We start from the raw sequence: 15037 nt of genomic DNA on the forward strand, positions 1-15037 counted from the left end.
AAAGCGACGGAATGATAACTCGACACCAAAATAACAGTTAAAGCATAGAAAACATAGAGGACGACTACTCAATAGCGACTCTTACTGATTGAACGTACTCAAGCACATCATACCATTGAGAAGAAATTCACCAGCAAAAAATTCAATCACAGAACAAAACACCATTGAACAAAATCTCACAGCTCAAGACACTTTAAAACAGAGATGTAGAAGAGAAAGGAAATTGAACCTGAGATTTCAAACTTCCTTTAATAATTACAGACTCGACAATACACCTTTCGACTCCAAATCCTAGCAAGGTTTAGCAGTAACTCAACAGGACAACAGTAGAGAAACCAAGCTTGAACTTCAATTCATTTTTCATCTCTTCGGAACTCAAAAACGGATTCAGAAAATAAAAATTCGTATATATGTTTCTCTTAAACTTTGAAAGTACTCTTCAAAGAAGAAAATGGAATCAGAAAACCAGAAAATAGTCCAAGCCTTTCAACTTTTTTTCAAATTTTTCGTTCTCCAGCCCCCCCTCTCAAAATCGGAACTGGCCTTATTTGAAAACGAATCCCTTGATGAATGTAGGGCTCAGATTGAATGAACTCAATCCAATGCCTCACACTCATCCAGCGAATCCGCCTCCAGAACTTTCCAATTGTGAGATACATCTAAATCGAGCGAGTGAGAGGGGAAGGGAATCTCGCGTCAGAAACCGTTAGAACGGTGAAAGGAGGGATGGGGAGAACGCGTGGGTTAGGGATTTGGGACTCACTCGCCTGAATTTGGACAGAATTTGGGGCTTGGTTCGCGTGTTCTTCGGAGAAGAAGAACAGTACGCGCCTGAGTTGGGAGATTAGGGCTTTATGTTATGAATTGGGCGATTGGGGCGGGTCGAACCGGCGGGTTAGGGGCGGATTGGGCTTGGCTTAACGGGTTACAAGGGAAAACGGACTGGGCCTAGCTTAACTGATATGAGACTGGCCCAGAATCTGATTCTAATTCTTTTCCCTTTTCCAATTTCCTCCTATTTCTATTTTAATTCCTTTTCTTCTCTTTTTTTTAAAAATTAAACTAAAATCAAAGTTAAATCCTAAAAACCAAATTAACCTGAAAAACACTAACTAAACCTAAATAAAAATTATCAAAAGTAATTAACCAACAAATTAAAAGGAAAAACTACTCAAAATTGAAATTAAAATGCAAATTAAACTATTTTTGTGATTTTGTATTTTTTAAACTCCTAATTACCAATCAATTCCAAAAAGTATGCAAAATTAAACCCTAAAATGCAATGCACATATTTGTATTTTATAGGAATTAAAAATGCGCAAACAACTGCAAACAATTAACAGAAAATGCCACGAAAAACCACAAAATTGAAAAATAATAAAAAGAAAATATTTTTTGTTTTGAAATTATGGGAGTAATTCATATAGGGCAAAAATCACGTGCTCACAGGACTTACAACAAGAATTACCCCGAGGCACCATACCTCATAAACTACAAGTCATGGACCACAATTTCCAAATCTTATACATATGGCACCCCGTGCCCACAATAACAATCACCTTCGTACGACAAAGCCCACGTGCTACCATGAACTTGCAATCGTGATAAATATTAATTTAGATGAACAAAAGATATATTTAAACACTATAAAATATAATAACAATCTTGAATAAAGTAAGGTGTTAAATGAAATAATGAGTTTATTTTAGAAATCAAGTAAAGTAAAATAATATACAATTTGTACAAAACAGAGTATAAGATGGTTTAGTTTAGAAATTAATAAAATTGAGTAAAAGTATCATTTTTAAACAAAACAAAACATAAGTTAAATTAACAAATTAAATATACAATTTGTTAAGGAAAAACATAATAACAATTTTAAGTAAGGTAAACATCTAACAGAGTGATGAGTATAATTTGAGAACCTAATTATAGTGAAAGTGCGATAACCATTTAGAATAATAAGTATCGAGTGAGATAACAGGTTCTATCTTAAGAGGCACATAGAATAAAACATGTTAATAATTCTTTTATTTAAACCATTATGTTAAACTTAATAGAATATGATATAGTGACTCCACGCAATTAAATAATAATAACAGAAAAAGCAAACAAAAAATAAAAGTAAAATAGTAGATTTATAAAAACGAACTCAAACCTCACTATCAGAAAGCCCAGAAAAACAAACCTCGTAATTTCATATAGTCCGTGCTATTTCAACCATAGAAGTGGTATCATTAAGGAAGTTAATAAATTCTCTTTAACTATAGATTTTAGGATTTATAATACTAATACTTTTTAAATTTGTAAATAATTCACATAAAGTTCTACCTAATGATTTGGTACTTCATACTCCGAAGTCCGAACTTTTATTTCCGGAAATAGTTTCCATTAGATGGACGGATTACTTTTCGGTTGCACTCCGTGCACAGACCCAACGTATTTTGATTATGTGAAATAACCCCCAAGACCCACACCCTTATAAAGTATCGTCTGTTCAAATTCACCGCGCGAATCTTGTTCTCTTACTCTACCTTGTCTCAATTTCTCTCAATGCCATGAAACTCCTCTCTTCAATTTCAATTTCTCTATGAACAGAAACCAGAAAACAGAATGAATTCATGCAAATTTCTCGCCTTCGTGTTAGGGTTTGTTCTTTGCGTGAGTACTTGTACTTCCGGAGAATCGTCGACATGTTTGACGGTGTACAAAGAAGGCGGTGCACCTGCCGTATTTCAATCTCCAAAATGCCCTCGCTGGAAACTTCCAGATCATGGTTCCGAATCCAAATCGCCGAATGCGAGGTGCCAAACAGCCTTGCATCAAGGTCGCCGCAAGTCTCAAGAAGATCGAATTCTCTGTGCTCTCGATATTCGCATCCCTTTCCCCGGTAAATTTCCTTTTTCAACTTTTACCCTCATCATGTGAAATATGTGAAATGTTACTCTTTTCTGTTCTAAAAGTATGTGTTTGGATCCAGGTGGACACTTTGAAACTGTTACATTAATTTTTATTATTGTTATCTTTGGATAATTTAGCAAGTACCTTGACTTCTATAATTCTATTGTATGAATCCAATTTTTAATTTGATAATGACATAAGAAGTAAGAACCTATACTTGAAAACCTTACTTATTTTCATGTTGATGAAGCTCATTTTCTATTTGCTGGTGTTTAAGTTAGCAGTAGGAAAATATTTTCCATCAAAAGAGGGAAAATGACTTCCCTCACTTATGTGCAAAAGTCATTTCCAGTACAACTAGGATGTCGTGACGGCACCTAGTCTCTAAGACTAGGTAAGCCTAACAATTATGCGGAAAGAACTGAAATAACGACTAAAATATCAATGTCAATATATATATATATATATATATATATATATATATATATATATTTAAAACTGAAAACTGCCGCTTGATATGTATAAGTAAATTTTCAACTCAGAGTAAGAACATCTCCCAAAATCCGGTAGTTATAAGCCACAAACTCAAGGAAGTACTAAATATCTTTATACGACTTGATAACGATAAAGGGGGACTCCGAGGTCTGCGGACGCTGGCGGATATACCTTGAAGTCTCCAAGCAGCAGCACAACACTCTACTATCGAGGCTGATAAGAGGTACCTGGGTCTCCACAAAAACACGTGCAGAAGCGTAGTATGAGTACACCACAACGGTACCCAGTAAGTGCCAAGCCTAACATTGATAGAGTAGTGACGAGGTCAGGTCAGTGCCCTACTGAAATATAAGAAATTAAGGCAGAAGGTAAAATGATAAAATAAATGGCAGGTTAATGAAACAATAAGAATGCACGGAAAAGCAACAACACGGGAAAACAAGAAGACAATTACAACACGTAAGGGAACGAACGTCTTACAAGTAAGGAACAACAACAACAACAAACAATACAGCAAATAGAGGAAAACAGTAACCGCACGGCAGAAAGCTCGTGCCACAATAACACTCCGCACGGCAGAAACCTCGTGCCACATAACACTCCGCACGAAGAAACCTCGTGCCAATAACACTCCGCACGGCAGAAAACCTCGTGCCACATAACACTCCGCACAGAAGAAACCTCGTGCCAATAACACTATACGGAAGAAACCTCGTGCGAATAACACTCTACACGTAAGAAACCTCGTGCGAATAACACTCTACACGTAAGAAACCTCGTGCCAATAACACTCCGCACGGAAGAAACCTCGTGCCAATAACACTCCGCACAGAAGAAACCTCGCGCCAATAACACTCCTCACGGAAGAAACCTCGTGCCAATAACACTCTGCACGAAAGAAACCTCGTGTCAATAACACTCTGCACGGAAGAAACCTCGTGCCAATAACACTCTGCACGGAAGAAACCTCGTGCCACAACCAAACAGTCATCTCAACAAGAATCACGAAAGTCAACACGTAGTAAATGAAACAATGATATTACAAGCAAGGAATCCTACAATTAAAGAATAATACGGAATCAAGGAAGCAGGTAATCAACTAAGCACGTTGCACAAATTGCAACTAAGAGATGAGACACTTAGACATGTGAACTTAGGCTAAGCATGATGACTACACGTGCTAGAATAACTCAATTAAGGCATTAAAAGGAAACTACTTAGCAAGGACCGGAATTTCAATGTTTAGCCCATATACGCACTCGTCACGTCGCGTACACGGCACTCACATATCACAAATTGTTACAACAGTACCAAATCCTAAGGGGATTTCCCCTACACAAGGTTAGACAAGTCACTTACCTCAAACCAAGCTCAATCAGTCAATAAGAATGCCTTTTCCTCGACTTTCCGACTCCAAACAACCCAATCTAGCCAAAAGCAAGTACATACTATAAATATAACTATAAGAAACTAATCTACATAATGAAATCATGACTTTAACAAGAAATTAGAATATCGCCCCAAAAAGTCAACTCGGGCCCACGTCTCAGAATCGGGTAAAAGTCACAAAATCCGAACACCCGTTCAAGCGAGTCCACCCATATCAAAATTAGACAAATCCGATACCAAAACCTCGATCAAAACATCAAAATTCGATCTAAGAACTTTACACCTTTTCCCCCAAATTTCTCAACCCAAATACTTAATTAAATGGAGAAACTAATGATAGATTAGTGGAATATAATAAAAAATGAGTCAAGAATCCTTACCCAAATGTTTCCTCTGAAAATCCCTCAAATTCTCGCCTAAATCCGAGCTCGCAAGGTCCCAAAAATGAAAATCAGAGAAAACCCACGATTTTGAATATTTAAGTTCTGCCAAGGTGTTTACACTATTGGATCGCGGAAATTCCCACGCGATCGTGTAGAACAAAATTCCATCAGCTTAAAAACACTATACGCGAACGCGGAAGACTGGTCGCGAACGCGAACCACTGCCATGCCAAGCTACGCGATCACGTAACACCACACGCGACCGCTTAGAGCAAATCCTTCCGCTGCCCAGATCCTTCCTTCTTCACTGCGAACGCGGCAAAGGCCACGCGTTCGCGATTCACTGGCCCATGCAAGCTTCGCGATCGCGTATGCATACCTGCGATTGCATAGAACAAAATATGACTGCCATAACTCAAATCTTTGCGATCGCGTCCCCTCTTACGCGATCACATAAGAGGAAACCAGAACTGGAACCCTCAGGGGTTGGCCTGGTGGCAATAGACTTGAGCCTTGGGGTTTGCTCCCTTTCAAGGTCTCAAGTTCGAAACCCACTGGGTGCAAACAATTTCTGAGGGCCATCGGACTGGGTAAAACCTGAATTAACCGTGGTGCACTTGAGGGAAACTCCTTGCCGAGGGCCTGTGCACCCCCGGGATTAGTCCGGGCTCTTAGAGACTCGGACACCCGGTGCAAATCAAAAAAAAAAAAAAAGAGGAAACCAGAACTGGAGGAACCAGGATTTTTGCAACTCCAAAAATGTTCCAAATGCGCCGAACATGGTCCGAATCACACCCGAGGCCCCCGGGACCTCAACCAATAATACCAACAAGTCCTAAAACATCATACAAACTTAGTCGAGCCTTCAATCACATCAAACAACGCTAAAACCACTGATCGCACCTCAATTCAAGCTTAATGAACTTATAAACTTCTAACTTCTACATTCGATGCCGAAACCTATCAAATCATGTCCGATTGACCCCAAAATTTGCACAAAAGTCATATTAGACCCCGATATCAAAAAGTCCACTCCCGGTCAAACTTCCCAAAGTTCCACCAATTTCCAACTTTCGCCAATTAACACCGAAATGACCTACGGACCTCCAAATCAACCTTCGGACACGCTTCTACGACCAAAATCACCATACTGAGCCATTGGAACCGACAAAAATCCATTCCGGAGTCGTCTTCACAAAGAAGTGCTTATAGCGTATATTAGAGTGATTCAGGATATGTATGATGGAGCTAAGACACGGGTTAGGACAGTAGAAGGAGACTCTGAGTACTTCCCGGTTGAGATGGGGTTGCATCAGGGATCAATAGTTAGCCCGTTTTTGTTTTCCTTAGTAATGAACGCATTGACGCGACACATTCAAGGGGAGGTGTCTTGGTGCATGTTATTTGCAGATGACATAGTCTTGATTGATGAGATGCGTGGTGGTGTTAACGAGAGACTGGAGGTTTGGAGACGTACTCTAGAGTCTAAGGGTTTCAAAAGTTGAGCAGGACCAAGATAAAATACTTGGAGTGCAAGTTCAGCTGTTTTACCCAGGAAGCGGACGGGGATGTAAGGCTTGATACGCAAGTCATTCCAAGGAGAGAGAGTTTCAAGTATCTGGGTCTGTAATTCAGAATGATGGGGAGATTGATGAGGATGTCACACATCGTATCGGGGCAGGGTAGATGAAATGGAGGCTTGCTTCCGGTGTCTTGTGCAATAAGAATGTGCCGTTGAGTCTTAAGGGTAAGTTCTACAAGGTAGTGGTTAGACCGACTATGTTGTATGGGGTAGAGTGCTGGACAGTCAAGAACTCCCATGTCCAGGCTCCAGCAGATGAAAATAGCTGAAATGAGGATGTTGAGATGGATGTCTGGGCATACTAGGTTAGATAGAATCAGGAATGAAGTTATTCGGGACAAAGTGGGAGTGGCCCCTGTGGAGGAAAAGATGCGAGAGGCGAGGTTGAGATGGTTCGGGAGTGTTAAAAGGAGAAGCACAGATGCCCCAATCAGGAGGTGTGAGAGGTTGGCCTTGGGAAAGAGGAAGGGTAGTGGTAGGCCAAAGAAATCTTGAGAGAGGTGATCAGGCGGGACATGGTGCAACTTGAGCTAACCGAGGACATGACCCTAGATAAGAGGGTGTGGAGGTTGAGGATTAGGGTAGAAGGTTAGTAGGTAGTCGTGCGTTTCCCTTTGTCTTCATTAGTTCGATAGTATTATTGTTAGTGTGGTACCCCTTTTATCCTTAGTTTGCTATTATCGCATATCTAGTTTTGTTATTACTTGCCATCAGTACTTCTTTAGTTTGCTATCAGTACCTCTTTCATGTTCTCTGTTGCTATTTTGGATTTAGTTTTGTAAATATATTGTCTTGCTATTACTTGCTATCAGTGCTTCTTTCATCTTCTTTAGCCGAGGGTCTATCGGAAACAATCTCTCTGCCCTTCCAGGGTAGGGATAAGGCTGTGTGCATCCTACCCTCCCCAGACCTTACTTGTGGAATTACACTGGGTTGTTGTTGTTGTTGTTTCCCCTAAAAATGTAAAGTTTCCACACATGGTATAAAGTCTTATGAAAACATTTGATATGTGAATATGTGGAGCAACATGGTGTTTGTCTAGTATTGAAGAATGGAGTACAACAAGGTTTCATTGAGAAGACTAAATGTTGATCATGCTAAAAGAAATAATGCAAAGAAACTAAATGTGGATGCGATGCAAATTTTTGTAAAGTTAATTATAGTTGAAAAGATAAAAAACATATCCTTCTAGAACAAAAAGTAAAAATTATTTTGGCATGGACCAAAAAAGACAAGTGGACTTTCTATTTGATGAATTCAGTAAATCAGAGATGTTTAGAACTATTACAGTTCTAGATTAAGCATATATATGGTATGTTTTTGAGCTTAACCCAGGCACTAACAGTTTAAAGACTCAATAAATCGGTTGTAACTTCTAGACCCTACCCAGCAGTAACAGCTCCATATAGCTGTATCAGACTCAGACCCTAACCTATTGTAAGACCCCATCTTACTTACCATGGTGGGTGCACATAGAGTCTTACTTGTCCTTGTGTTGCACTGTTGTCTCTAAATTATCTTTATGGTGCAGGTGTTAAAGGTATTACTGAGGTTACAGTTGGTGTTGTCGCAGTATTTGATGGTCATAATGGTGCTGAAGCAAGTGAAATGGCATCAAAGCTATTACTGCAGTATTTCACACTGCACACATTTTTTCTTCTTGATGCAACATTTTCAGTTCTTTCAAGGAAAATGATTGGACTCTTGCCAAATGAAAGAGGACAGAGTACTCTGAACTGGAATCCGGATGAGTTGAACTTGGGGAGGTGTCTCCTACACTGTTCCTTCTCGTCATCCTCTTGAAATAGTAAATGTTTTTTCTTTTAAAAATTAAACTAACTCCTACAAGTTCTGATAACAAAAACAATGAAAATGTTGTTTGTTTGGCAACATGCCATTAAGTTCCCTTTTTTTATGCTAACACATGCTAAACAACAAACATACTTTTAAGAATTGCTAAGGACTCCCCTCTCTTTCCCACTACTCTAAAGAAAACCCACAGAAAGGAAAAGCACAGAAGGTAGGGAATCATGTCTTTTTTGTTTGTTTAAAATATATCCAAGGCTTACACTAAGATGAGCAAAAGTTCCTGATTCCTTTTATGGAGTCTCTTGAACTAAGTTGCTTGGACACGGGTGCGGGTGTCCGACACGGGTGCGGATCTAGAGGTCTGATCCTTCTAGATGTAAATTTCAAGATTAGGGGATACGGATCTTAGTGCGAATACGGGTGGGGGGATCTGGCTAAAAATATTTGAAAATATATACATATAAAAATATCTCTAAATTATGAGAAATTTTGTGGAATACCTACGTATTACTTGTCAAGTGTGGATTTCTTTTTTATTCTTCAAATTTACCCTAGTTTTGATTCTGATTTCGGGAATCAAATTGTATCTCGTCTCGAATTTTTTCGTCCGTCGTGGTCAAAGTACCCAAAATTGTTTGACGAAATCCGGTACGGATCCCATACCCACACCCATACTAGTGTCGTGTTCCACGGGTGCGGCACCTAAACTGCCATGTCGGAGCAACTTAGCTCTTGAAGGCTATCACATCATTGATAGTTTACACCTGTATACAGGAACAGTGAGAGTAGATGCCCGTCCTTGCTTAGATCCTCAATATTACTATGTCAAGGGGAAGAATATATTTATTATATATATGTATCTTTAACTGCAAACTAAAGTGATTCTGTAAAATGATAAATAAGCTACAGTCTACTCATAAAAGAATGATATTTTAGGCTACAGTCTACTTTTTGATTTGATTTGCTATTACAGGGTGTCATCCATCTGTATTTAGTTATCTAATAGCATCTCTTATTGTCCAAAAAAATTTACATGATGTAAATATCCAGGGAAAATTGTCATTTCTTCTATGTAGGCTCAAGCTGACTGTGTCTTCAATCATTGATCGATCTTTTCACTTGGAAATATTGAGGGAGGCATTGCTAAGGGCAATTGATGATATTGATTCTGCATTTTCAAGGGTAACCTCTCAAGTGGCATTTTTTTCGTTAGGCCAATCAGACTTAAATCTTTGTTACGCATTGTCTTAATATTAACTTGTCTGCTTCTGAAGGATGCATTTAGACACAATTTTGATTCTGGCTCTACCGCCACAGTTATACTTATGGCAGAAAATCAAATTTTAGTTGCAAATATCGGAGATTCAAAGGCATTTTTATGTTCTGAAGAATATAAATCTCAAGAAGAGGCTAAAGGTCAGAAGTTCTCCCCTTTTGGCTCTATGTCAAGTAACAATTTTCATGGTGTAGAATCATATTTGTAATGTCTTTATCAAATAACATTTTATATAAAGTATGAGTTGCTTTACATGGACAATTCGAAGAGATAGTTATTTTAATTCTCTTTTGGTTGCAGCTAATTTATTGAGGTTATATAGGCAAACAAGAGGCTTTGGGGTTTTCGAACCTGTGAAGAACTTCAATAGCTTCAAGTTGGCAGCTTCTGACCAGTGGCCTTTTCTGATTTCCAAGGAATTGACTAGAGACCACCACCCAGATAGGGATGACGAGAGGTCTCGAGTGGAGACTGCAGGAGGACATGTCTCTGAATGGAGTGGCGTAGCTAGGGTTAATGGTCAATTGGCTGTTTCAAGAGCAATAGGTGATGTATCTTTTAAAAGGTGAGGTGCACATTATGCTGGAGGGTATCTATATTGGTATGTCATTCCCCCCGTTGCTTTGTTTGCAGATTTAACTTGTGGACTTGGACGCATGCATTAATTTTTGTGCATCTTAATTGGTGAACTTGGACGCATGCTTTGAGTCGTCTGTGTTTTTAACTGTTGAACTAGAAGACATGCATGAATTCATCTGCTTAGTTTTCCTGCAGTGCTAGTAAAATCTTTGAAAATTTCAAAAGACTTCTATTTTAACCTGAGAAATGACTTATCAACAACTTAATGTGTTTTCAGTTATGGCGTTATATCCGTACCTGAGGTCACCGATTGGCAACCTTTGACAGCCAATGACAGCTATTTGGTGGCTGCTTCTGATGGCGTTTTTGAAAAGCTTAGCTCACAGGATATTTGTGACATATTGTGGAATTTACATGCTGATTTCACTGTGCGATCGGAACTCACTTATTCATGTTCATATTCCTTAGCTGATTGCATAGTAAGTGCTGCTTTTGAAAAGGGAAGTATGGACAACATGGCAGCTGTTGTCCTTCCATTTAGATTGAATGGTTCATTGCAAAGGTTGGCGAAGAAAACACATGCAGGAATGAGAAAATTCGATTGCTCATCTTCAGGGGATAGCAATTATATTTCTCAACATTCAGGTAAAATTGAGTGCTCTTCTGCTTTTTACTCACGAGGCCTAAAATGGCTATCAGATAGAAACAGGAAATTCGGGAATAGACATTAGACAATGGAGTTTAGAAGTTTGTGAAGCAATGTATGACAGATAAAAGAGAGTCCTATCGTGGCAGTGTGTTTTGAAAAACGGGACTCATGCATTGGGTTATATTTTCAAAATTTAATTCTGCAGTTGATAATTTTCTGAATTTCGAGGTCTGTCTTCTCTCTTCATGTCCGTTGTATTGGTTTCTGAAGGATCATACTCAGACATGCCCTTTATTTAATGCAGGAGCTCCACCGTTGATTTAACATTGATTATTAACTCCATCCTTTGGAGTAAAATGACTTTACAAATATTATATTGCAGTATGTTCTTTAATGTTGTAGTTTGAGCTGCAAATTTTGCTTAACTGAAACTCAGTTAGTCATTTCATATTGTGGAATCACCCTTTATCAGGTGTATTCCTGACATGATTGTAGATTTCCTTGGTGCACAATTCTTACGAGATGAATAGTATTTTAGAACTCCAATTTCTTATTGTCGTGTATGCATTTATATAGTGGCCTCCTTTTTCTTGTCAAGATTATGATCCTTCAGATCATCATTTCCTAGTGTGGTTCTTGGACCTAGCTCATCTTATTTTCATTAATGATTAACAGTGCTTACTGAGGAGGAGCATGGTCATCCTCTTGTTTCCAATTTTGGCAGATTATTGGTAAGACCGAAAATAACTGGGTTGATCTTTTTATTTACTAATGCATCCTCTTTGACCTTGGGGCTGGGAACTGAGGATACTTGTGTATGATTTGATGCATTCGCTTCTTTTTTATGACATATCATTATAATTTGCTTGTTGAGGCTGGGTGGGGATTTCCGGGCGGTCTGCTAATTCAGCAATCAATAGTCCAACTTAATGGTGTGCGGAGCGTGAAATCTTTGTCAATGAGGTGAAAGAACAGGGGAAGGGCATGGGTAGGAGATCTGCTGTGACCGTAGGGGCAATTTTTCATGTATAATTCACTGTAGCATTAAACAAATGTGTGATCTGCAAGCATTTCTTGGCTCATATAAAAGGATGCTTACAGCTACATGAATTCTTCTACTCGTCTCAGGTTGAAGGAAAACACAGCAATTATGGATGTTTCTATCTATCTGAGAGCCTCGATGTTAACGATGAGTATACATTCTGGGTTCAGAAGGACATCCATGAATATGAACATGAGCTCCTTCATGCTTTACCTGATAGCATTGGTCAGAATCCAGGTAAGCAGTGAAGTTCCTGCCCTTTCATCATGTGGTTGTTTCTCCTGTGTGAATCTGTATGAAAACTGCTTTGTTCTTTTGATATTTACACATCATTTAGCCCCTCTTCTTTTAAGTGCAGTTTGGCTCTTCACTTTTCTGAAGACTGCATGTGAAGTCTGCTATCAGTAAAGCTGCTTATGCACCACAACAACTAATTTTCCAGTTGCCTTGTTTAATGTAGGTGGAGCTTTGGATTTATATAATGATCAGCACATGTGTGTTCATTTTGGGATGAACTTTAGTGAGAACAAGGACCAGTGCATTAATCCTGAAGGCTTTGCTAGGTTCCTTGGTTTGCTTGAATCTATTCCGTTCAATGATAGCAGTACAAATGATCATGCCAGAGTAGATTCAAGGTACTTTTCAGCAAATCGTTTTGGTTCATGTTGCATTCACTATATAATAATCCTTATAAACTGATCTGCAGATATATTAGTCTCTGTTTGAAATGGACTGCTAGCAGGATAAACTACGTGTGTTGCTCCTTATGACACAAAATGGACCCTGGAATGACTAGCATATTCTATTCAAGTGGATCGACTGCTGTTTTGCTTGATCAGTAACTAGCTCATGTATCACCTTCAAATGATAATATATGTGATTTCACAGAGAATTTTACTTGGATTGATTGGAAATAAACTTATGCTTGTACTCTCTCACATGCTAAAATAGTTGCATGAGTTTTTCTTATTATACTTCTTCTATTTCCACCTGTGGAACATATGGCTTCCTTATCACCTGCTTCAGTCTTTTTTCTTGATGGCTTGTTGACCAATGTGTTTTCATCCTACTATTCTTCCTAAGCTGTACGTGCAGGTCTTTACTTTTTTTCTGTATGTTTTTTGTTCCTTATGATAAGTGCTTGATCTGTATCTTTCTTTTTATGTCAAATTAATTTTATGTCATTAGGTACATTCTAAAGAAGAAATATGATCGTGGATCATATGGTGAAGTTTGGCTAGCTTTTTACTGGAATTGTTCTCATGTCATCAAGTCTTCAAAAAGTAACAATTTCTCAGCTAATATTACGGATAGAGGGGCGAATAATGAAAGAAGGAAGGATTCATCATCTGCTGATGTCTGTGATGATGGCCCTTCTGAAGGAAGCATGTTCATTTTGAAGCGTATCATGGTAATGTTGCTATCCTGGTATTGAATCTTCAGAATATTTCTTAGAATTGGTTTTGCTGTATCGTGCTGGTTACCTCTTTTATCCTTTACCTAATGACGGTTGATAGCATCAGAACTTTATCAAAGGTGACATTCATGTCGATTTGGTACAACAAAATTCACATTTGAACTTATTTTTCCCTCGTATTCCCCTTCCCTTCTTTAACATTCCAGGTAACTGACCTTCACAAGCTCTTTTGTCCCGTTTGTTCAAGAACAATCCTTTATGGATGATTCGATAAATGATAGTCTTTGTGCGGAAATTGTCTTTGTGAAGTCAAGACCAAATGTTTTAACTTAGTTAATGTTTCAATCTTGGTTCTGTTTTATCATTTCAAGCTGTATACTCTAGCATGGTACAATGTCTGCAAGGAGTGTTTAACCTGTTTGCTTGTTTTTCTTGTTTCCTCCATCCCCCGGGGTATATGCAGTGCTCTTCGTTTCTTAGAATTGGTTCCCAAGGTTTATTTTGCATCACTTAAACAAGTAACATAAAGATATGCATCAATGAAACAATAGACTGCACAGAGTGAAATTGAAAAATTGTTGAGTACATCATGTTTTAACTTGAATGTTTGAGCAGCAGACTGAACAACTACAAGCAAGCAACGTACAATATTGAGAAATACAGCAGCGTGTGAGTTGTTCATATGTGCCACTATTGTTGATTCAGTGGACAGAACTCAAGGTGTGTTTGAGATTTTAAATGAGTAATAGCCGTTTGTTGGGGCTGTATCTACCTAGGTGGTTTTTGGATTAAAGAGTAGGTTTAATTCGGACCATACCTGTTAATTGGGCCGGGCTGACCCGTTTTCAGCCCGGTTCGGCCCGGTTCAGCCCGATTCAGCCCTGCACTGTAGCATATAGGGCGGCTGGGACGGGTTGGACGGGGAGCGGGGTTTAGACGAACACATTTTGGATACCGGTGCACCGGAACCCGCTAAGCCCGCTAACCCGTTAACGGGTTGTTAACGGGCTGCAGCCCGGTTCAGCCCGTTAATGGGTTAAATTTTTATTTTTTTTAATTTGTGTACCGTTGCTAACAAAATTTAATTAAAAAAAAAAATTTAGCACAGCCCAATCGAGCCCGTTAAGCCCGAACCCGGACGGGCCCACAAAAACCCGCAAATTCCCAACCCGCTATCAGCCCGCTATCCCCAGCCCGCTAACCAATACGTCCGTTAACGAACGGGTTGGTTTTTTTTTTGTTCAGCCCGTCCTAGCCCGCCCGTTAAACACCTCTAAATTTGGTAGGTTTTGGTTTTCGGAAAACAATTTGTATTTGGGTTTGGATTTGGAAGATTTGGTTAAGAGAATAGTTAAAGAAGCTGCTTTAATGATATAAGCTCATATGTGGCTAGAGCTGTGGCTTGGTGTTCAACTTTCACACTTGATTTTGCCAACATATATTGCTTCTTTCCTTTTCAAGTAATCAATTATCTCCAAACAAGTTGCACTATCCGAAGGTAGATAGTCTGTATCA

At 38.9% G+C, this 15037-nt stretch overlaps 1 protein-coding gene across 4 annotated transcripts in view; it reads left to right on the forward strand.

The window, feature by feature from the left end:
• The window catches only part of LOC109227359, a 34136-nt gene continuing 21437 nt past the window's right edge, over positions 2339 to 15037 (forward strand). For 2 of the 4 annotated variants that reach the window (XM_019392496.1, XM_019392512.1), the window contains exons 1-10: positions 2342 to 2890; positions 8282 to 8516; positions 9636 to 9741; positions 9834 to 9975; positions 10136 to 10400; positions 10692 to 11059; positions 11739 to 11794; positions 12192 to 12342; positions 12566 to 12740; positions 13294 to 13516. In XM_019392496.1, coding sequence (XP_019248041.1) covers positions 2614 to 2890; positions 8282 to 8516; positions 9636 to 9741; positions 9834 to 9975; positions 10136 to 10400; positions 10692 to 11059; positions 11739 to 11794; positions 12192 to 12342; positions 12566 to 12740; positions 13294 to 13516 — 1998 coding nt within the window. In that variant the 5' untranslated portion in view covers positions 2342 to 2613. Of the gene's footprint in view, positions 2891 to 8281; positions 8517 to 9635; positions 9742 to 9833; positions 9976 to 10135; positions 10401 to 10691; positions 11060 to 11738; positions 11795 to 12191; positions 12343 to 12565; positions 12741 to 13293; positions 13517 to 15037 lie in introns of all 4 variants that reach the window. The other 2 variants (XM_019392520.1, XM_019392504.1) reach the window with 2 other exon arrangements.

The sequence above is a fragment of the Nicotiana attenuata genome, chromosome 1 (genome assembly GCF_001879085.1).
Source record: "Nicotiana attenuata strain UT chromosome 1, NIATTr2, whole genome shotgun sequence".
Lineage (NCBI taxonomy): Eukaryota > Viridiplantae > Streptophyta > Magnoliopsida > Solanales > Solanaceae > Nicotiana > Nicotiana attenuata.